General features: G+C 53.4%; 1 protein-coding gene across 4 annotated transcripts in view; it reads left to right on the top strand.

Moving 5' to 3' along the window:
* The window catches only part of ERI3 (ERI1 exoribonuclease family member 3), a 191,406-nt gene that overhangs the window by 19,258 nt on the left and 148,649 nt on the right, over positions 1-23,499 (top strand). For all 4 annotated transcript variants that reach the window (XM_020987552.2, XM_020987550.2, XM_078156599.1 and 1 more), the window contains exon 2: positions 5,199-5,485. In XM_020987552.2, the coding sequence (XP_020843211.1) occupies positions 5,390-5,485 (96 nt within the window). In that variant the 5' untranslated portion in view covers positions 5,199-5,389. The remainder of the gene's footprint in view (positions 1-5,198; positions 5,486-23,499) is intronic.

The following is a 23,499-nucleotide window of genomic DNA, read 5'->3' as shown; positions in this document are numbered from 1 at the left end:
TGCCAGCCACTCTGTGTAATGGAATGCAATGAGATGCCTGTTTGCCCACCATGCGGGGCTGAGTCTGACCCCTCTGTGGGTCTGCTCTAGTCTGGGGACGCCTTGTTTCCTTGGTCTCTCAGATTGAGTCTTTTTATAAAGGCGTATTATTTACCTCATTAAATGTGTGTTTTGCCACATGTGTTATTTACCTGATACACACTTGGGGCTTCAGAGCAGCCATTTCTCTTGGCTGTGTAAACACTGTGCACAGATGAGCCCTTGGTGGGTGCTGTGGGGATGAGCCCCTTCCTTGCTCCAGATATGGCTGCCCTATGGGGGGGGGTCTTGCCTCATCTGTTCTCCTAACCTTCCCCCCCCCCACCACCACTTTGCTTCCTAGATGATGACTAGGTCCATTTGGATTTTTGGTGCCTGAGGAGGGGACTGTGCTGGAAGCTCCTGGGCTCGGACCCGCCCCCCCCCCCCCCGGCTTGTCCTTGACTTCTCTGCCCCTGTCTCTTCTCTGGGTAGTCCTTGAGGGTTCATTCTACCTTGTTTGAAGAGCCCTTTGGCCCCGTGCAGCCTGGTGCAGAGCTCCTTTGTGGCACCCCTTTGGCTGCTTGGGCTTTCATTTCCCATCTAGGCTGTCCCTGTATGTTCAGGGGAGAGTACGCAGGATTTGTCATGAGAAGACCTGAGTTCTGATCCTGCCTGTGCTGTTCCCTGCTAATGTGACCTTGGGCGAGTTACCCCACACAGTCTAAGAAGTCCATCCCCACTCTGTGTTTTCCTCTATCTCTGCCCTCTTGTGGCTGAACTTCTTGCGGCCAGTGCTGCACTGCCTTTCCTCTCTCGTCTTAGCTCTCAACAGCCTGGTCTCCAGCCCTCTCCACAGGGCCAGTGAGTTCTCAGTCACCAAACCTCATGGCCTCTTCTCAGTCCTTGGCCTTTCTGTAGGCTTTGGCATTGCTGATCGCTCCCTTCTGCTTCCTCCTCCTTCTCTCTTGTGGTGTTCCTGCCTGTCTGACATCTCCTGCTGCCTCTCTCTGTCTCTCTCTCTCTCGATAGTTTTCCAAGTTGAGGCAGCTCGCTGTGGGAGTTCCCCGGGAGTCTTTCCTGCAAAGGTCTGTCTGTGGCCCTCTTTGCTTCCCCCCTAGACTGTTCCCCTGGTGGTTTCGGCAGATCCCATGGATTTTGTTAGCATCTCTTTGCTGACGATTCTCAGATCTCCACATCTAGCCCTCCCCTCTCTCCTGAGCTCCAGCCTTGTAGTTCTAATAGTCTCTCAGACACCTTGATCTGGATGTCCCACAGACATCTTAACTCACCACATCTGGACCCGGCCTCCGGACCTTTCCTCCCAAGCCCTCTTCTCTTCCCTCGCTTAGTTGCACTGGCTCGTAATTGGGCATTATCCTTCACTGCTTATTACTCCCCTGTAGCCAGCATGTCTCAGGTGCTCCCCGTCTCAGACTCTTACAGCCTGGGGGGGGGTCCTCAAACCTTGCCCCTTCCCTGCCTTTTGGTTGGTTCCCTTGACTCATTTCTCCCCACTCCAGTCAGATCTCCAAAATGTCAACTTGTTCCTTCTAAAGTGCAGCTCTGACCACGTCCCCCCTCTAGTTAATCAGTTCCAGTGGCCTCCTGTCACCATCAGGAGCCAACAGAAAATCCTCTGTCATGATCAGATCTTTTCCAGTCTTTCTCTGCTTTACTCCTCATGGACTCAGTGATCTAGTGAAACTGGCCTCCCCGCCGCTCCTTGAATCCAGCACTCGGTTTCCCAACTGCCATCCTCGTTGCTCATTTCTGCCTCCCAGCTTCTCTGGCTTCAGTCTATACTCACTTAAAATCCACCTTCTGCAAGAAGCCTTCCCTGCTCCCTCTGATCTCCAGTTTACTCTGTTTCTGTCTTGTTTGTACACAGGTGTTTGTATGCTGACTCCCCCATCATAGTGGGAGCTCCGTAAGGGCACGAGCTGTTTCTGCCTTCCTTTATTTTCCCAGCCTTACCACAGTGCCCAGCACATAAGGATTGCTTGTTCATTTGACCCTGCAGGTGCCTGAGGCCTGGAGCTGGCCCTGGGCTCCTGGGCTGTAAGCCAGGCTGTGGGCAGGGTGTGAGGGCAGTCACTGTGTTGAGGCTAAGCCCTGGTGCTTTCCTTGGAAGTGACGTAGTCATGGTGCCTCCAGGTGAGGCCTGAAGAGCTCATGCCGTTTCTCTGCTGTTGTCATCCTACTTCCCCTGGCTTGGGAGTCCAGGTGTGGTGTTTGGGACAGACCACAGCATGCATTTGTGAATGGCATGTGGAAGAAGGATGAGTCTTGTCCTGCTGGCCCCAGAGGGCAGAGCAGGGGTGGGTGCAGATAAACAAACTGAGGCTGGATGGGAGAAGACCTGCCTAACCATGAGAGTTGTCCCACAGTGGCCTGGAGTACTCCAGGAGGGGAAATAGTGATCTCCTGTCCTCACAGGTCTGCAAGCAGAGGCTGCATGACCATTTGATGTTTATATTGTAGTGGGACGTTCCTTTCTGGTTTGGGTTGGATTGGATAAGATGCTCTGGGTAGCTTTGGGATTCTGTGGGGTTGCCACAGGCACTCATGTAGTGCCTGATTGTCCAGGGGGCAGATCTTGGCCTGTGCAAAGGGAGGTACATGCCCAGGCCAGCCCTGGGACTGATCATGTCAGAGTGTGTGGAGAAGGAGGGGGCTGTGCTGATACTATGGATGTTGGGAAATAGCCCTGGGGGAGGGGGCAGCAGCCTCTAAGTACTGTGGCCCGAGTCCCAAGGAAATCTGAACCAGCTTCGGGCCCAACAGCTGCATTTTTATGGGCTCCTTTTGCTGTTACTTGAAAAGGCTGTAAAACAGTCCTCTTCAGGTGGGACTCAGGGTAATACTGATCAGATTGCATTGAATACCCATTTCACAGAGAGGGAAACAGGCCCCAAGCTAGGCTGGAAGATTATCAGCATTGACTGGCTCAGGTGTAGCAGGAAGGTCTTTGGCTCTAGGGACTGGCCCTTTTTGTGTCCTGAGTAGTGCTGCTCTGCTTGCCCCAGTGGGTGGAGCCTTGAGCTGACCCCCAGGAGATCCCCTGTCCCCTCATTCTTATCCTATGGGCTGCCTTACCTGCCTCAGTGGGTGGAGCCTTGAGCTGACCCCCAGGAGATCCCCTGTCCCCTCATTCTTGTCCTGTGAGCTGCCCTGCCTGGCCCAGCAGGAGGAGCCTTGAGCTGACCCACAGGAGACCCCTTCATTCTTGTCCCGTGGGCTGCCCTTCTTCCTTAACACTGCCTCCCCACAGCCCCCACCTCGACAGAAGCTGTGGGTTGGTAGATGTGTGGTTCTGTGACTGCTTTTGTGGTTGCTCACTGGAGGACCCCAACAGCGTGAAGCCGCCCATCCAGCTGGAGCCCCATATATGCCTAACTCAGGAGGCTCCCTGCTCCAGGCCGCTGATCTAGTTAAAGGTAGAAAGGAGGGACAGTCAGGAGCCCTGGCACAGTGGAGGCTGTGGGGAATGGAATAGCTGGCTCCCAGGATCTCTGCTTTTTTCCTTGGAGCAGCAGACACTGGGAGCTTAGAGGGGAAACTGATCAAGAAGCAGGAATGCCCCTCTTTCTTTGCGTGTGGACCCTTAGATGATTGGATTAGAGCATTAGTCACGTTGCTCTTACTGCCCCAGCTGGGTGAACAACGTCTGTCCCATCAGGCGTCTGGCACAGTAGCCAAGGCAGCCCAAGGTTGTGATCACCAGGTTCACTGCCATGAGTTCCCCAAACCTTTGGGGCACTGAGGCAGATGCTAGCCCTGAAATGCATGTACTTTTGTTAAGCAGTCAGGCAGACTGGGGACAGCTGCGCCCTCCCTGATTCTCCTGCACGGGCCACATTGGAGTGGGGAGGATGGACGGGTCCTGTGTAGTGAGTGTCTGGAGAGGTAGAGGTGGCTTGTGGAGGAGCCTGTCCTCGGCCTTCTTCTCTCCCCCCTCCTCTGTGTTATTTCCCATGGTGATCTTGTCAGCTGCTGGGGGCTCAGTTATCACGATTCCCCAGTCTCTCAATCCAGCCCTAACTTCTCTTTCTAGAGCTTCCATTCCTTTTTCACCAGGTGTCTTCTGGGTTTCTATGGGCATCTTCAATTCAGCATGTCCAAATGTTAATTCACTTTCACCCCCAAATCCTCCCCATGACTATCAAAGGCACTGCCGCCCTCTCTGTTGCCCCCAACCTCAGACCCTCCCTCACTCTCACTCATCCAGTCTGCTGCCAAGGCTTTCATTTACACCACTATGTGTACACCCTTTCATTTGGGCACCTTCTCCCCATTCACAAAGCTGCTGCAGGTCCTCATTATCTGGACTGTTGCAGTGGCCTTCATCGGTGTACCTGTCTCAGAACCATTCTCTACGTCACTGCTGCCAGAGAGTTTCCTAAAATGCTAGTCACTCCTCTGCTCATTAAACTGCAGAGGCTCCTTGTTATTGCCAGGATCATATACAAACTCCTCTGTTAGGCATTTCAAACCCTTTACAACCTGGCCCTTCATTGCATTCTTTCCTCCCCTCCACTATGATAGAATTCAGTTATGCTGGTCTTGCTGTCCCACGCGTGTGCCTCTCCATCCCCCATCTCTGCGCCTGCTCCCAGGCTGCCTCCTTCCCTGGGTGCTCTCCTTCCTCTCCTCTGTCTCAGCCCCCTTCAAGACTCCACTCAGATCCGCCTTTCTGCGGGAGGCTTCTTCTGGTCCCTCCTCAGAGACTGCCTTCCGTTCACATTGGTCGTATCATTGCCTGCTTATTTGCATGTTGGCTGTCCTGGTTAGGCTGTAAACTCTTTGAGGGCAGGAACTGTTTTTGCTGTCTTTGGTGGGTGTTTAGGAAATGTGTGATGACTTATTGACCAATTTGGGGTCTTTCTTTTCTTGACTGTTGGGTCTGTCTGGGGCTCTCTGAGCCGGTCAGGTGTGTGTGTTCTCAGGGTTCCATTCCAGGGCAGGGGGGGAGCCCGCAGAGTTGCACATTTCTTTGTTGTCGCTTTGGGGTGACCCTGCCTGGGCCCCAGCTCGGGTGCCTGTTGTTCTTCCAGGCCACAACCCTGGGCAGCTGTGTGTGGGCAAGTGCTCTAGGGAGGGCTGGTGGGCCTCAGGGAGCTTCCTGCTGGTGGTGGGGAGAGAGTAACGGCGTGTCTTTTGTCCCCTCCTCCCTCCAGACTTCTGGGTGTTCAATGGTAGCAGCATTTGACCGTCCTGGGAAAGTGAGGCTCTCTCCAGACTCGCTGTGGAAGGCGAGGATAGTGCTGGGCTCTCCTCCTCCTCCTCCTCCTCTTTCTCCCTCCTCTTCGTCCCGGAGCTCGGCTCCATCTCCGGCAAGACGCTGGCGACTCACGGCTTCGGGGTGGCCATGGCGGCCATGGCAGCCATCCCTCCGCAGAGGTACCACTACTTCTTAGTGCTGGACTTCGAGGCTACCTGTGACAAGCCGCAGATCCATCCTCAGGTGACTGCGAGGGGCCTCGAGAGTGGGGTGGGGGTGGGTGCTGCCAGGGGCCCTGCGGGGTGTGGCTTACCCCTTCTCTGACAGCTTCTTTCTGTTGGGCTCTCTCCAGCCCCTGGGGAGTGCCCTCTGGGTGTGGGAGTTGGGAAGGGCATGGCTGGCCAGAGGAGAGCATTGGCCTTTCTGGGATTCTCGGGGTCCCTGAGCACGTATGTGTGTGACGGCCTGTAGCTGCTCATAAGCACTACATTCAGAGGGCTGGTGGCAGTTCTTGGCCATCACAGCTGTTTTTTTACTGGCAAGGACATTAGTGGTGGGGCCCATTGGGCATCAGGCTGGGCTATATTTTGGGGAGCTTGACCTTGGTGTTGCGCAGACACGGACACTGAGTTCTTGGGCTTCCTTTAGGGTACATGTGCCTGCAGAGGGAGGGAAGTCGCACTTTGGGCCAGCCCCAAGGGTCAGGCTCATGACTGGGGCCACCCTGACCCAGCTGAAGGCAGGTACAGGTGGCCCCGATTGCACTGGGTGCTGCTTGGCAGTGGCCTTGGTCTCTGTGCCCTGCGGTGGGCAGAGCTGGTAAGGGCAGCTACAGTGCTAGACACATTGTAGGGGACAGGAACTTGTAGAACAAAATAAAACTCCGTGTTCCCAAGCCCTCATGCTAGTGTACGAAGCAGTAACTGGTTTGGGGGCTGACCATTCCTGTTGGCATAACCCCCCCCCCCCCCCCCGCTTCAAGGAGGCCAAGAAAGGGCATGCCTGTGGTATGCACCTCAGCCCTGGGGTGTTCCTCTGGGGCTGGAGGCCTTTGTCCTGACCCAGCCTTCCTGCCTCAAGTTTCTCCCTCCCGTTTTAGTGCATAGTTTATCGAATTCAAATGAAGTAAGGCAGTGAATACTGTGAGCATGCCACTCCTGTTCTCAAAGACTGCTCTGGCTCCCTATTGCCTCTTCCATGGCATTCCTCATCATTCAGTCTCTCATTCTCTGAGTTCTAGCCAGACTAGATAGAGTGGGGGATCTGTCCGCTCACTCCTGTTCTCGTCTACCCTTTGTTCTCTCTGTTGTTCTCCTTCTACCAGTCCCCGCAGTGGGCTGCTCCCCGACTTCCGTCTATAGTGGTTCAAGTCACCGAATCTCTAGACTTAGAGTGGGCGTCAGAGGGCGCCTGGCCGCTCCAGACCTGAATCAGCAGCCTCCAAATACACGCCTGGCCCCGGTTTGGAGGCAGCTAGGGGGCACCAGGGCATGGAATCAGGGAGACCCCAGTACCTACTTAGCCTCAGGCACTTACTAGCTGTGTGACCCTGGGCGAGTCACATAGCCTCTATTTGCCTCAGTTTCCTCAAGTGCAAAATGGGGATAATAATAGCACTTACCTTGCAGGGCTGTTGTGAAGATCAGCACAGTGGCCAGCCCATGTGGATCAGTTGGCCCATCACTGCGATGAGGGGCTTGGGCCACATGACCTCTTAGGTCCCTTCCAACTGCAAACCTCTGAGCTTATGATGGTGGGAAGTGTGTAAAGGGAGAGTAGATTGATTCTGCTTGGTCCTGAGACCCGAACCAGGGGGAGGCCGGGAACACACGGTGGTCGAGGGTGCAGGGACTGTAGAGAACCCTCCTTCTGTCCCCTGAGGCTGTGAGCCCCCCGGCCGTGGAGGTCTTTGAGCAGAGGCTTGTTGGGGACACAGCAGAGGGGATTCTCCTTTGGGTAGAGGGGCCTGCATCACTGTGGTTTTTGGGATTGCTTGTGTGTCCCACGTGGGTGGTGTGTGCCTGCACTTGAAATGGGGTCAGACTTGGTGCTTTCCTGCCCAAGTCTTTTCTGATGCTGCCATGGTTCTGGCCTCATCTGGGTGTGGGGGTGAGGAGCACCGCAGAAGTGGGGGCCAGCGTGCCTCCTGGTCCAGCAGCAGGGGAACGAGTTGGAGGGCATGCAGTGGGGTGGTGTAATTGACCAGGTGGAGTGGTTGTGCCCAGTGCATAGTGGGGCCATGGTGGTAGCTGACAGGTTTGCCTCGCTGTATTGATTAGCGTGGCAAGCTTTTAGAAAAGGCAGCGAGTCCTAGGCCAGGCCTGGAAGGATGGCTGGAATTTGGATAAGCAAGGAAGCCTGGTGCTGGAGGGCAGTGAGGGGCAGGCCTGTGACTCCTGGCCCAATTCGGGGGCTCCAGTCCCCTGCAGGGACAGATGGCAGGAGATAGTTGGAAGGAGGGATGACAGATTGGGCCACTGGTGGACAGCAAGACTCAGCTGATGGGCTCCCAGGCATGCCCTGGGGTGGCTGAAGGAATGGGGGCAGGGGTCGAGCCAGTTTCTGGACAAGGGAATCTGTCGAGATGCATTTTTTGGGGTACACTTCCCGCTCAGGAGAGCAGAGGGCCAAGAACAGCCAAAGCATGGTTGGTAGGCCAAGAAGGCCCTGAGGCCAAGTGGGGAGGGGCTGCAGGAGTGTGAAGAGCCTTCTGCATGGAGCCCGCAGGGCACAGGGGAGAGAGCCTCCTGTGAGGCTCTGGTGCTGCCATAGGGCACAGGCATAGTACATCTGGAGTCAAGAGGGCCTGGTTCAAGCTGTGGCACCCCAGGCCAGGCACTTCACCACTGCCTGCCTCAGTTTCCTCACCTGTAAAATGGAGATAATAATAGCTCCTGCCTCTTGGGTTGTCATGAGGATCAAATAGCATTTGTAAAAACACTTTGCAGACCTGAAAGGGCTACAGAAACGCTGGTTGTCATTATTATTCTCTTCTGTTCTATCACGTATAAAACTATCAAATACAAACTCCTGTCTAGGAGCCCTTTGCAGCCTGGCTCCAGTCTTATCATATGTCTGTGTAAATACATTTTATTGTTTTTGATGAACCAAACGTGATTTTCTTTACCCACCTTCCCCACTGGCAGAAAAGTAAAACTCTTCTAACAGATTTGCTTAGTCAAGCAAAGCAGATTCCCGGCTGGGTTATGCCCTTCTGTAGCCTGAGCCCAAGCTCACTGTGGTGGGAGGTGGGAGGCTCACAAGCCTTGCTCTTCTGGAATCCTGCTTGGTCCTCACTGACCCTCTAGACTCATTTGAATTCGGCCAAACTGGTTTTGCTGTTCAGTTTATGGGACCCTCCACACAGCTGCAGAGACTGTGCCTGGAATGCCTTCCCTCCTGACCACCACCTTGGCCTCTTAAAATTTCTCATTTCCTTCAAGCTCAGTGAGGTACCACCTCCTATCCTGAGGCCTTCCCTTCCAGGCATACCCCCACCCCCCCAATCACCTCATGGTTAATTTGCATGCACTTCTCTCTGTAGACTTCATCCCTGCTGATAGAATGGCCTTACAAGGCCCACACACAGTAGGTGCTTAAGCAGTGCTTGTGGAATTGAATTCCACACAGAGATGGCTTGTCTGTCTCTTGGGTTTCAGGTCTCAGGACAGGAAAGCCTAGCTATTCTTCTGCTTCTGAGGTGACCTGAGGATGTGATTGAGAACAATGCCACGGAACCTGGAGATGCAAAGACTCCCTCTGGCCTTGGCCTGATTGTTGGGGCCTGCGAAGGGGGTGGGATGAGAGCATGCTAGAGCCCAAGCTTCAGCAAGACTGGGGAGCTGTCTGGCTTAAGGGTCTCAGGTGCAGGCTCAGCCCCTTTTGAAGTCATCTCAATCTATGGCTGTAAAAAGCCCACTTTTTTCTCTGTGAGCGTCTTTCACGTGTCCTCATTCCATTGGAAGTGACTGTGTTTGATGGGGAGGGGGTACTTCTGGGCCCGATCTGTCCATGACTGGGTCAGCTCCCAGAGCAGCAGGGCTTGTGTGTGAGACCCCCCTGCTGGACATCCCCAGACTGGAGTGGCCTTCTACGTCCCCTCCTGCCTCAGGTCTCTGCTAGGAGAGAAACTGCTCTGTGCTGTTTGTTGAATGAATTCTATGTGAATGAGGAATGTATAAAGACCTGGGAGAGGGTTAGCTTAGAGAAGGCTCAGGGAGGGCGTGGGAGCTGCCTTCTAGCATTTGGAGGGTCATGTCTGTGGAGGAGGGATTGGCCCAGATCTGCTTGGCCTCCGAGGGAAGAATCAGGAGCAGTGAGGGAGATGTGGAGAGGCCAGTTGAGGTTTTATGCCAGGAAAAGCCTCCTCATGTGGAGAGCTATCCTAGCGTGGGAGGGACTGTCTCACATGGAGGTGAGGTCCTTGTCCTTTGACATCTTCAGGCAGAGGCTGGGTGGCCCCTTGTCTGAGGCCCTTTCCCTGTGAGCTTCTCAGAGGGCCGTTCTGGGAATACCTGGGACACGGAAGGAGCACCGAGCTGGAACCTGGCGGCCCCAGCTCAAATTCTGGCCCAGTTACTTCCTAGCCATGTGGTGCCAGGCAGCTCATGTCAGGGTGTTGGACGGAGGTGACTTCCAGGGCCGTTCCAGCTCAGCCTCAGTGTGGCGCAGGCTTTGGGAGGTTAGCTGGCAGGAGCCAGTGCCAGGAGGCCTTAGCGCCGATGCTGAGGGGTGCTTCCCCAAAGCCGTGCAGACGCTGGCTCTCCCCGGCGGCCATGTTTCTTTATAGAGACACCCTCTTCTGGGTATGGGCGTCTTTCCCTGGGGCCTGCTCTCTTGGGCTCTCCAAGGGCCCGGGTCCGGTTCAGGAGAAGGCTCCGATCAGCGTTCCCTGCCGGCGACAGCTGTGAGGTGGGGGACTCTTAGTGCCTCAGCTCTTGCTGCTTAGAGCTTAGGTGGCCTGCTGGTGTGTGCTGGGATTCTGGAGAAGACCCTTGGCCAGATCAGTTGGCCAGCAGCTGCGTGAGGATAGGGGCCCAGGGAGAGCTGGCACGTGTTGGGGCATGCAAACCCTTGTCGATGAGCCTCCTTGCTTTCTGTGCCACCGTGATGGGACTGAGGATCCCAGTGACATGGTGAGCATCACGTCCTGGGCCCCCCGAGCCCTGTGTCTTTCTCAGCATCCTGGGAAGGTGGCTCTGATTCAGGGAACTTGACTGAAGGCTAGGTCCTACCAGTGTGGTTATTCCCAGTTTATAGATGAGGAAATTGAGTCTAAGACAAGAGGGTAGGGGGGATCGCCCACTCAGGTAGAAAGCAGAGCCAGGAGTTCTTGAAGTTGGCCAGTGTGTCACGCCGTGTCTGTGCTCTCTGGCCTCTTGATGGAGTTTGTGCTCCCTGGAGTGGCAGGTTTAGCCACACGTGGGCCTCAGTTTCCCATTGGGGTCTTCTTGAACCTGGATCTCAGCGCTCTGAGGCCTGTCTTGGAAAAGAGGAAGAGTGAGCCTTAGAAGAAGAGCAGGATGTTGAGGGAGCTCTTTTTGTCTCCAGATCTTGTTGGGTTTCAGGAGCCCCCTGCCCCTCTCCCCCTTCCTCTAAGAACACTAGGGCCTGCAGGAAGGAAGGGAAGGATGGAGCATGCTGACCCAGGCCTTGGGGGCTTGGAGAGTCCTCAATTGATCTGGTGAGGACAGGGCCCAGCTTCGGCTCCCCCATCCCTGATTAGTCCACAGGCTCTTTTTGTAGCCACATGTGTGGTGGTGGTGGCGGTGGTGGGGGGTGTTGCTTGACTAGGGGCTTGAGCTCCCCTTTGGGGGAGGGGAGTCCTGATGGCCAGGAAGGGCTTTTTTCATAGAAGATGGTTAACTTAGATTTTCAAAATACCTTTTTACTTCCTCTAAATATGGGGCCTAAAACTCCTCTTGTTCACTCCAGTGGATGGAAAATTAGCTCCTCTGTGTGTTTCTAGAGGTTTGCAGTTTGTCCTGCCCAGTCAGTGGCTGGGCTCTGCTGGTGCTGCCTTTGGCTGGGCTGGGTCTCCCCCAGCACTGTTGGTGTGTGAGCTGGAGGGAAGCTGTGTGTGAAGAAGCCAGCGGCCCTGGCCTGGCTCTGTGAGGAGGGGGTCCAGCCTGCTCTTGGCGTTTCTCTGGCCCTCAGATTTTCTTGCCTGCCCAACTGCTGGGAAAGCTATCGGCACTCTGTTCTTCACTATTCCAGGGTCCGTAACTTTGGAGAAAAATGACCTCTGGGATGGAGGTTTCCTAATGTTTGGTCTGAGTCCGATGGGGATTTCTTTCCTTAGGAAAGTTTGCAGAAACCCCATCTGCATTTCAAGTTAACCTGCCAGTAAATGCTTTTGCTTTTGCTTATAAAGAGAACCATTCAGATGCTGTTTTTAGGGGTGGGGGCAGAGGCATGGAGAAGAGGGTGGGCAATTGGAAGCTTCCAGAACAGTTGAGATTTCAGATGTGTTAGACATGGGCATCCTGGCAATCCTCCATGAGGAAGGAAGGAAAGTATTTTGGAAAAGTTGAAGGAAATTTAAGATTCTCCCCCCCACACCCTGGCCTCCCTCCTAGCCCCAATTAAACCGATCTCCTCCCTTGGGGTGTTCCTGCCCTGAGGCCCCAGCCCTTGCCCCTTGCCCAGTTTTGCTTTGGAGTCCCTTTGAGGGCTGTAAAGAGGGCCTGAGGAAGGCCTGACTGCCCTGCAGCCCCTCTGGGCTTTGAGCACCCCCTGGAATCATTGTGCCTGGCTGTGTGTCCACGTGAAGGCCCTGGCGCTCTTCTTTTAAGCTGGGAAATGAAATGCAAAACTGACATTACTGTAACATTATGGTGGAGATTAAATGCACCCAAATCAGGAAATTCAAAGTGATGCTCAGCACAGCCTCGATAACTCAGGCTTCCCTGGCACATGCCGTATTTCCTGTTAGCGTGGAGGGGTCATATGTTATGGCATTAAAGCTGGCGCTCTCTGCCAGATGAGTAGGGCTGACTGATGGGTGGGAGAGCTCTGTGAGGGGGCCTCTGGGCCTCCCCGCTCAGGGAAAGCTTCATTCCTGCTTCATTCCTTCCTCACTCTTAGCTCCCAAAGACAGTCAGGCTCTTTCTTGGCTTTCTGTGGTTTTTCTCATAGTCTGATGCCCCGGGCACCCCTTGGGGGCTCAGAGGTGTGGGAGAGGAAAATCCGTCTGTTCTTTGGCTTGGATTCTGGCATCCTCATGGGGGCCGCCTCCTGGGTGTTTGGTGGATGCCTTGTGGGCCCAGGGAGCGGGATGGATCTGTTGGCTTTCTCCAAACTGTGGCCAGACCAGGACTCCTGGAGGGAGATAGCCCTGAGGAGGTGGGAGGGGGAATGAGACAATGTGCAGTGTGCTCAGGATTTGGGCTGCACCAGACACCGGGCTCCTGCTCCCGGGCCTTGCCCTGGAACTGCCCAAGTGAGCGCGGCCCAGAGGTGTTGGCTCTGGGGGCCGCCAGCCAGCCGCCCCTCCTGGATGCGGCTCTCCTGGCGCTCCTCCCCCTGTGCCGCTCCGGCTGGGCCTCTCTTGCTGGCTCCTTAGCTGCGCTCTGCCTCGTTGGGCATGGAGCCCTCCTCTCTTCTCTCTCCTTACCCTCGGCTCCCAAGGATTCCGTCACCGTCTTGATGCAGATGTTGCCCACACCCAGGTATCGAGCCCTGCTCTAGTGGGGAGAAACCTGAGGCATGTGTGAGCGACATTAGGAAAGTAGAAATGACAGGGCCTGCTCACTGATTACACGTGGGGGGAGGGGGATAAAATGAGAAGTTGAGAATGACACCCAGGGTTCAAGCCTGGCTGGCTGACATGAGGATGATGGTGCCCTCGTTCAGCAGAGGGGAAGGCTTGGGGGCAGGGTGAAGAGAATGAGTTCGGTTTTAGACAAGTTGAACATAAGATGTCCTGTGGGCATCTCATGGGATGAGACACTGGAGGTCAGCAGAGAGGTTAAGGCTGGAAAAATAGACCTGAGCATCATCAGAATCCACGGAGCTGGTGGGGTGGGTCACCAAGAGAAAGAGTACGTAGGGGTGGGTGGGGAATCCAAGTTTGGATTCAGTCAAGGGCCGCACCTGAGGACCTAGATGGCCAAATGTGGCCTCGAGGTCACAGGTTGCCCGCTCCCGGTATAGAGAAAGAAGAGAAGAGAGCCCAGGACAGAGCCTTGGGGAGCTAGAGGAAAAACCATCAAAAGAAACTGAGGAGTGGTCCAACAGGTAGGAGAGCCAGGTGAAAGCAGCATCACAAAAACCTGGGGAGAAGAGAACGCCAAGGGAAGAAGGTGGTGGACAGTGCCAGAGGCCTCAGAGAGGTCAGGAGAGAGGAGGGCAGAGAAGAGACTGTTGCATTTGGCCGCTAAAAGAGCACTGGCCCCTTTGGAGAGGGCGTTTTCAGCTGGATGGCGCAGAGGCCTCGGAAGAGGGTGAGAGGAAAGAAAGCAGAGGCACCAATGGCAGATGGCCTTCTCAAGGGTGCCAGCCCACAAGAGGAGGAGAGATGGAGTAAGGTAACTGGCAGGGAAGGGGACATCAGGTGAGCATCAGAGAGACTTGGGTGTGCCAGGAGACATGGAGAGAATGATGGGGTGGGCAATTGCTAGAGAAGGAATGGTAGAGGGCTACTTGTGCATGTAGAGAGCTGAGCCTTGGCCCCAAGAAGGGTGGCAGAAGGCCTCTGGGTGATGAGAGGTATGGAGGAGGGGAGAAGAGGGCACTCTGGGCAAATGGCCTCTCTTTTTTCAGGCAAGGTTCTGAGCTAGGAGATTGGCACAAGGGAGTATTATGGGAGGTTAGAGGATTGAGGAAAAGGTTTGAAGAGATACTGTGGTCATTGGAAAAGTGAATTGATTAGGGAGGAGTGGAGGGATTGCCTTGCGGCAGTGAGGGTCCAGATGAGATTCTGGAACATAAGCTTATAGAGGCCTCACTCAGTCACCACGATTTCATGATTTTCTCCAGCCTCATATATATAGCAGCACGTGAATAAGAGCACAGGCCTTGGTGGGTGGTGAGAGTCATCCTAGGCTGAGGCTGGCAGGGCAAGGTCAGTGATAGGATTAAGGGGCAAGGGACTCGAGAAGAGGCTGGTGTAGGTTTGAACTGATTCTCCAAGAGGTCAGAATGTGCAAGGGGGCAGGAGGGCTGGCTTTGGAAAGAACTGAGGGATTGGCGGTCAGTGAGGATAAAGAACAGGTTAGGGGTCACAGGCCAGAGAGAAAGATGGAATGGGAGAAGGAAGGATCAGATTGGGGACTTGGGGAGGTGCCCCAGGCTGCTCCTGAGCCCTGCTGTGCCTTATGGCCGGACAGTTGGCCCTGTAAGGGCAAGGGGCCCTTGCTTGCTCTGTGAGAGCCAAGCTAACGAGCCCGTGGCCTGGACCTTGAAGTGGCTTTTAAAGGCCCTGTTGTAGGTGCATGGGCCTGCCCTGGTGGCCTGTTTGGTTACCCTACCTGCTCATTGGAAGGCTGAAGACAGTGCACCAGGTGAGGTGGTGGAGGAGCAGGCGGAGGATGGTAGGAGAGGAGCTGTTTGGCAGGATCTTAGGGCTCCTCTAGGGAGCTGGGTAGCCAGGCCCTGAGCAGGAAGCCCCTGGATCCCATCCCTCACATGGAGCCACCTTTGTGGGGCTTCTGCATCTCTTCCTGCCATCCCACCTCCGTCTGTCTCTCTGCACTTTCCCCCCTCTTTGGAGAGGGCCAGTTCCTCTTCCTAGAACGGTTCTTCTGAGAAGCTTATCTTAGTCAGCTTCATTTACTAGGATTAAAGAAAAGGAGAGGACCTGACTGAGGATCTGACAGATGAACAGAGGTAGGCGGGAGGGCATCACGTCTGTCAGCACTGTGTCCTCTGGGTTGCGTGTAGACTGAGGTACAGCCAGGACCAAGCTTTCTACAAGTGAGGACGCACATGGGCTTCATATGGCACAGGAGCTGATGCAGCTGCGAACAGACACTCTGGGGGCTGTGGGTGCTCCAAGCACAAACCTGTCCCCTTGCCCTCCCCACCTCACTGTACCCTCGCCCTCTCCGCACTTCCCTGTCCCCCTGCCTCCCTGTCTTCTTGTCTCCTAGCCTCTCTGTCCTCTGGCCCCCTGCGCCCTGTCGCCTCACCACCTGCCTCCCTGTCATCTTGCTTCCCTGTCTCCTTGCCACCTACCTCTCTGTCCCCTCACTCCCTGCCTCCTTGTCCCTTTACAGGGCGCCCCCCCGCCTCTCTGTTCCTCACCCACTGCCTCCCTGTTTACCTGTGCCCCTGCCTCCCTTCCCCTCGGTTTGCTGAGTGGAAATGTGGTAAGTGGGTCCCCTGGGCTTATGAGGCTGAGTCTTCCTTGGTGGTTGCTTAGACTCTGGGGCTGGGGACTCGTGTCCTGCCCAGGTAGTTGTGGCTTTAGGGTCTGCTTGGTGTTTTCTGAGGAGAGTTGATTCTCAGGAAAGGTGAGGGCCAGGTAGGGGAGGCCTGGGGACCTCAGGGATGCCAGGCTAGAGGCTGCTGGCTCATGAGGAGCCGCACAGGGCAGGTGGTGGGCAAGGATTGTTGAGAAGTGGATGTGATGCTTCTTGGGCCTTCCATTCTCTCATGTGAGGGGATCTGCTGGGTGGGGAAGAGTTTGAAGGGAAAGAAATTCAGGAGGAGAACATTGAGGAAGAGTGAGTCTGCCCTCACCTCCCCTTGCCTCGGATGCTAGAGAGATGGGCAGACAGGGCTTTCCCTGAGGAGCAGGGAACGAGCTCCCGGGAAGGTGCTCTGGAGTCTGACAGACTGTGAGAGGCTTCACCAGGCAGGCAGAGGATGCCTCATTGCAGAGCTGGGGGCTGGTCTTGGCAGGAAGGGATGCCCAGGAGATGGGCCTTGGGTACGGTTGCCCTGGGCTGTGGGGCTCTCTCTGCACGCGGCCAGAGGGGTTTGCCCCCACGGGCAGGGCCTCATCCTATCCTTCCTTGGCCTTTGCTCGTTTTTTGAGGCTTCATGGTGAGCCGTGCAGTCTTCCATCCCTGGGCCCTTGGAAGCTGGGCTGCGAGAGGGAGTGTCAGGCCGGCTGGGCAGCTGGAACAGCTTTGCATCCCATGGTGATGGGCAGCCTGGGAAAGGTTTGCTGTCTGAGAGCTGTTGCTTGGGTGAGGGTTGTATGCTGAGAACTCAGGCTAACTTTCTGCGCACCAGACCTAGACTGCAGCCCTGCTGTGCTGCTGCGTTCTGGGTGACCTGGGGCACGTTTCTGGCCCTGCTGCCCTCCCAGAGAAGCTGAGGGAGCCCATCAGCTCGTGGGGACAGAAGCAGTGGGGAAAGGCGCCCTGCTGCTGCCCTGAGGCTTGGTGTTGTGGTGGCTGTCTTCTGTCACTACCCTCGTGTGCTGCTGGGGACCCAGCACTGACCGTCGAGGGCAGCGTGCCAGCTGTACTCCCAACCATCCACTCCCTGCCCCATTCTCCCGACGCCACAGCTGGTTGTCTGGTTAATGAGATCCCTCAGGGCTCCCCTGGTGCCTCAGCAACCAAATCATTTACTTACTGTGTGACCCTGGGCAAGTCACTTGACCTCTGGGCATATCAATCCACTTTGTTGGGAAATTGACTGATTAGGAGTAGTGCATTGTGGGTCATGTGCATTGAGGTCAGAATTATGGCCTCTGGACCCCCCGGGGAGGGGAATTCTTGGTCACCCTTTGCTAACTGAGCCTTCCTGGTCTGTGCCTTCTCTTTGAGGTAATATATATAGGGCCCTCCCTTTGGGGAGAGAAAGGGGAAGGAAGGTAGGAATGAGGAATGGGCCCACAGCTGACAGACATGTCCTTGTCAGGTGAGTTTGCTCTTGGATTTGACTGGCTCCTCTCTCTGCCTCAGAGGGGGCATTGCCTGCAGCCACAGCCACTCCTTGCTTCAGTGGCACCAGATAAATGTATGCTTACAGGCAGCTCCACAAAAATCGTTTGGTGCCAGCTTCTGCCCTGAAAGATCAGCTTAGCAGAGGCTACCAATATCTCAGCACTCCAGGCAGGGCTGGCCATGCTTTAGCAGGGTGTGAGTTCACCTGCACACATATATGGCATCAGGGGAGGTGCATTTTTCCAGAGGACTGTGATTATTGGACGTTATTTGTGACTTGTAGTAGCATTATCCATTTTCTTAAAACTCAGGTTGAGTGAAAGTAAATGGTACGTGTACATACACACACACACACACACACACACACACACACACACACAGCCAGTTGTCTGCGTTCGAGCTCTTTTCTATTTTAATGGCCTTGAGGTTGACATGGGAAGAGGGGAGAGGGAAGGAGGAAAAAATAAGCCTTTTCAAGCCCTGATTTCCCCACCGTCCTCCCCCTGCAACTTGGAGGCGTCGGCTCTCATCTGTCAAAGTGCAAATCAACAATTAAAACACAAATAGCCCAATGCCAAAGATGACCTGGAGCACAAAGCAGCTGACAAACAAGTCCGGACAAATCGACGGATAATTTATAAGCTTGGCCCTAAAATCTAATTATTTGGCAATTCGAATTTGCAGCCAGCCAGGGCTCTGCAATAAATTTAACCCGCCATAAATTATTTAGGCGCCGTCTTCGGTGTAAATCAAAACCACGAGTGTTTGTTTAAGAAATAAGCTCCTTGTGCATAAAATGACTTAAAAAAAATACAAACCCGAGAAACTGAAGCAAACAGTGTCGCTCGTGCCCAGTGCGGAATATGGCACCTGGATCCCTCAGGCACTGAGAGCTCATCCTTTGCACTGACTGACTCCTTCATCTTTCAGCCTGCCTTGTATATACTGAGTGACTGCATCCCTGCAGAGCCTGGCCCCCAAACATACCCCTTCTTCCCCTACCCCATTCCCTACTGAAGGATCCCTCTCTGTCCAGTGCCTGTCTCTCAGGGCACCTTCCCCCAAACCGGAGACCTCTCTCCTGCAGAAACTGGTTCTCAGGACCCTCTCCCCCACTGAGGGATCTCTCTCCATCACACCCCACAGAACCTTGCTCCAAGACATACACCCTTTGCCACCCTGTCCCACTCAGGGTCTAGCTCCCAGGGTACACCCCCTCCCCCAAACTAAGTGCCAGGACTTTTCCCCCAGAGCTGTGTTTGGGTTCTCTGGGCTTTCAAGGCTGCTTCTAGAAGCCCCCATGCTCCTGGCTGTGGTGGAAGCCTCTTTTTTGGGGAGAAGAGTGAGTGGTCTCTTGTTGGTCAGATACCAGCCCCTTCCATGAAATAAACTTATTGGGTTCTAGGATGGGACAGGACCTTGGGAATCTATTCTGTTCCCTACCTCCGCCAGTCAGAGGCCAACGTATTGTATTTCTAAAGATGGCTGTGAATAGATTGTGTAGTGTTGAATGCCCTTCCTCATTTGGCACTGCTGCTAATCTAGCTTACTTCTCCCATGGAGTATCTCAAAATGGGGTTGCTTTTGTCCTCTCTTAGTGCCCACAGTGCTTTCTGTGTTCTGTATGTTGTGGTCATTCAACTCTGTTTTGTATGGCTGCTGCGGTGGGCAGAATTGTGTGAGGTGGCCGAGCCAGGTCAAGTTCTCCCCAAGCCCCTGCCCACTTGAAAGACAAGTCCGTGTGCTGTTACTTAATCACCTTTTCCCTGACCTCCTGATTCAATTCAGCAGACATTTATTGAGTGCCTCCTGTATGCAAAAAAGCACAGTGTCAGGGACTGAGGATACAATACAAAAATAACACAAGGCAGTTCAGAGCAAGGGGATTTTCCCCTCACTGAGCCTCAGTTTACTTCTTTTCAGCTTTCACTCATTGCTCCTAGCTCTTCCTTCTAAGGCCAAGCTAAATAAACCTCATTTTTGTTCTAGTTGACAGCCTTTCAGATAAATACTTGAAAACTTACCATCTACCCCTCTGAGTTTTCTCCAGGCTGAACATGCTTAGTTTCTTCAGTAGACCCTCGTATGTCATGAGCTCAAGAGCCTTCAGTATGATTCTTCTGCTCTAGACACTCCTTCCACTGTGTACTCTGGAATGCCTGGTATGTAGTTAACAAACTTGCTTCCACTTTAAAACGTTTCCTCTCCCGCTCCTTCCATCTTCTGGCTGCTGCTGAGATCCCGGTGACGCAGTCTCCCCGGCCACTCTTTGCAGCGCTGGCCGACCCTTGTTCCTCTTGTCATTCCCGGGCTCTCTCTCTGCGGCCATCGCTGATGGCCGTGTCAGCAGGCCTCCTCTGTGGAGGTTCTTTCAGTCCAGATCTTGGTGGCCGTTGATCAATTGACCCCATGATGGCTTCCCTCCTTTCTTGGGAGAATAGGGCTTTGCTCACCGCATTCCCCTCCTCCCCATCTGCCTTCAGTGTACATGTTTGTGGCCACCATCTCCCACTCCCTCCCAGCTCCAGTGACTCACTTCTACTTCTGCATTCCACAAGGACAGTCGTGCCTTGATCTTGCTGTTAGCCACAGGTGTCCTGTTTCCATGTTCATGAACTCCAGAATTCTTTTATGTGATCATAGTCTTTTGTCATTTCCATCTGTTTCTATGCCTTATGATCCCTAATCCTGTTCTATATCCTCACTGCTAGATGGCGCAGTAGACCTGGAGTCTGGAAGGCCTGAGTTCAAATTTGGCCTCAGACACTTACAAGCCGTGTAACCTTGGGTAAGTCATTTACTCTTCATTCTCAGTTTCCTCATCTGTAAAATGGTGATGATAATAGTACCTACCTCCCAGGGTTTTGTGAAGATAAAACAGGGTACTATTTTAAAAGCCCTTTGCAGACTTTAAAGCACTATATAAGAACTAGTTGCTATTATCATCAGTTCTTTCCCCCTGCGCTGGCTGTCCTCTCCTCCCTTCCTCGTCTTGATTCCCTGGTGACTCAGCTCAGCTCTACCCTGTTCTGTATAATCAGACCCCGCGCCTCTTTTACCTATCACTGATTATTCCCTGGATTATTCACATCCTCCTCTACCTCCTACTCATGTACCACTGAACAGAGCTGGAGAAAATAAAAAACCATGCCAACTCGGTCCACTACAAACTTACGTTATTACACAGCCTCAGCTGGGCCCTCACTGCAGTGAGGCACTCTTTCTGCACCTCCCAAATGGATTCGCTTATCCCAGTCTCTGCAGCAGCTATTCTGAACATTCCCATCTCTCCTTGAGGCTCTGACAGCGTCCTGAGCCTCCCCACAAACTTCACTGACGAAAACAGGCCATTTACCAAAAGCTCTTCTTTCTCCCCTCATCTCTCATCATTCATACACCTCTTCCCATTGCCCCGTCTCACATGAGGAGGTTGGCCTCTCTCCTGCACATGCACGCTTGATCCTATCTCAGTCCCTTCTTCTCTGAGCCTCCATTGTCATTCCCACTCTGTCCTGTTTGGTCTCACCCCCTCCGCTGGCTCCTTTCCTGCTGTCCACAAGCGCATCTCATCCTTAGGAAGCTCTCTCTTGACCTGACCGTCTCCACTAACTATCATCCTGTATCTTGCCTTCCCTTCTTGACTAAACTTAAGAAAGCCATCAGTAGCTGATGCCTTCTCCCTCTCCTCCTTTCTTCTCAGTTCTCTGCAGTCTGGCTTCTAACCTCGTCATTCAACTGAAGCTGCTACCAGTGATCTCTTAATTACCAGATCTAATGGCATTTTCTCCCCCTTCATCCTTGTTGATCCCTTTGCAGCCTTTGACACTGTTGATCACTGTCTTCTCAGGGCGAGTCTTCCCTTTAAAGGTTTGTGATTCTGCCATTCCCTGGTTTTCCTTTTACCTGCCTGACATGTCTGTGTCCATTTCCTTTGTAGGATCTTCATCCAGATCATATACCCATAAGCATCACCCACTGAGTCTCCCAGGGCTTTTTCTACTCTATCTCATTTGGTGATTAGCTCTTATGGGTTCATTTATCATTTCTATGCAAATGATTCCCAGGTCTCTGTATTCAGCCTCTCTCCTGAGCTACTGCCCTGTAACACCAACCACCTTTTGTAGATCTTGAATGGGATGTCATGTAGACATCTCCAACCCGGCATGTCCAAAACAGAACCCGTGATTTTTTCCTGCCCAACCCTCCTCTTCCTACCTTTCTTATTACCATCCAAGGTCCTCCAGGCTCTCAATCTTGGTGTCATCCTTGATTCCTCACTTAAACTCACTCTGCACATCCAATCCAGACTCGTCATTGCTACTTTACAACATTTCTCACCTCCAGCACCTTCTCTCTAATGACACAATCATCGCCCTGGCTCAAGCTTTCATCAGTCCTCACCCAGACTTTTCCACTAGTCTTCTGGTTGTCTCCTTGCCTCCAGCCTCTCCTCCATTCCACTGCTAGGGTTATTTTCTTGAAGAGTGGGTCTGATGGTGTTACCACCCTCTGCTGAGTTAAGTTCCCAGTTACTTCCTGCTATGGGAGGGGACGAAGTTGGGGGTGCTTGTAGATGAGTTTGCCTTGTAAAGAGAAGGGCCATCTCCAAGTGAGACACAGTGATGAAGGAGGAGATAGTGGAGAGGGATGCTGGAGTATTTTCAGAGGAAGAGGAGGAGAGATAAGAGCAAGCTCTTGGGGCAGTCCTTGGCTTATAGGATGGGGGAAGGGGACTTGAGGAGAGGTGAACAGGTATGATCAGTGGGATGGTGAACTGATTAGGATTGTAAAGGATTGCCTTGCTGTGGTGAGGACCCACTTGCAATTATATTATATAAATTTGTAGTAGAACCATTTGGCGCAGTTTGTGATTTTCCCCAGCAAATGAGTAGGAGTGAAGGTGGCAGATGGTGGGAGCTATACAAGGGTGGGGTTTGGCAGGGTGAGGTTGCTGATAGAATAAGGGGACAAGAGATTCCAACACAGAAGAAAGTGTAACTGAATTCATTTACCAAGGGATCAAGATAAGAAAAGGAGGAAAGTGTAGCCAGGACGGGGTGGGGGGGAGGGCGTAGAGGGATTAGAGGTCACAGTGAGGATGAAGAACAAGGTTTGGGGTTATAAAGCAGAGGGAGGGAAGGAATGGGAAAAGACTATGATTAGATAGAACAGGCTGGGGGAGCCCTTGAGGGTAAGGGCAAGATCAGAAGCTAGGGTGTCTGTATCTTTGGACATGCTGTTTCCCCCCAGTGGATGATGATGATGATGATGATGATGGATGTTAATAGTGATAACGATAGCCATCATCTGTACCATCAGGTTTGTAAAGCATCTTACACATGTTATTCATTGAATTCTCACAACAGCCCCATGAGGTAGTGGCTGTTAGCATCATTTCCATTTTTCAAGTGTAGAAATTGAGACAAAAGATTTCTCTCTTTTCTCCCCTTCCTTCCCTGCCTGGAATCCTGCCCCTCCTCCCCTGCCTTCCCCTCTTCTGCAGGAGGCCTTTCTAGCCTTCAGTGCCTTTTCTCTGAGGTCTCCTTCCATTTATACTGTGGTCATCCTTGATGCACCTTGTTCTTTAGACTGGGAGCTCCTTGAGGGCAGGAGCTGTGTCTTTGCCTTTCTTGGAACTTCTAGATGGAAGAAATGGGAGCCTGTGAGCCCAGCCTTCCTGTCAAGGCTGCTTCTCTCTTGGGTTGACCCTAGACTCCTTCCCTTAGCCCTTTCCTAGCCCTTCAGGACAAAAGCCGGAGCTGCTGCTCCCCCCATCACAGGCCCCCAGTCTCCTCTTCCCCTTCCTAATTGTCAGGGTCGGGCCTTTTCGGCTGCTCTGCCTCCTTCCCCTGAGGTGGATGTGGCCTCCCACAGCACATGGCCAAGTATCCGGTTACTACCTGCAGTTATTCAGTAGTGAGTTCTTCTCATCAGTCAGTCAGGTGCCCAGCGCTGTCCGTTTGCTTAGAGTTTATGGAGCAGTAGCTGCCCACGAGGAGCCTACACTCCAGTGGGTAAGGCACCACGGACTCGTGTAAATGTAAACAGACAAAACATAAAGAAAATAAATACAAATTAAAAGTTAAGGACAAGGTAACTTGGGAGGGAGCTCAAGAAAGGTTTCCTGCAGGAACTGGAAGGGAGAAGGGTGCTGGGGGACAGAGGTGAGGAGTGAGGGCATTCCAGGCCTGGGGGACAGGGAGGCTGGAGGTAAAGGGCCCCTGCATTGTTTGTGATGGACAGATAAAAATCAAGAGAGTAATGTCCAGTCCTGCTGGGAAGATAAGTTGGAGTGTGTCTATGAAGGGCTTTAAAAGCTGAGTCAGTTTGTCTTGTAGAGGCAATAGGGAAGCCCTGGCATTCTCTGAGAAGGAGGAGGAGGAAGGCCTCCACTTAGGGAAAAATCACTTTAGT

Source organism: Phascolarctos cinereus, unplaced genomic scaffold (assembly GCF_003287225.1).
Source record: "Phascolarctos cinereus isolate Bilbo 61053 unplaced genomic scaffold, phaCin_HiC Scaffold_5;HRSCAF=322, whole genome shotgun sequence".
In the NCBI taxonomy this organism is placed as follows: domain Eukaryota; kingdom Metazoa; phylum Chordata; class Mammalia; order Diprotodontia; family Phascolarctidae; genus Phascolarctos; species Phascolarctos cinereus.
Note: the sequence above shows the minus strand (reverse complement) of the source record. Positions and strands in the feature narration are given on the sequence as shown.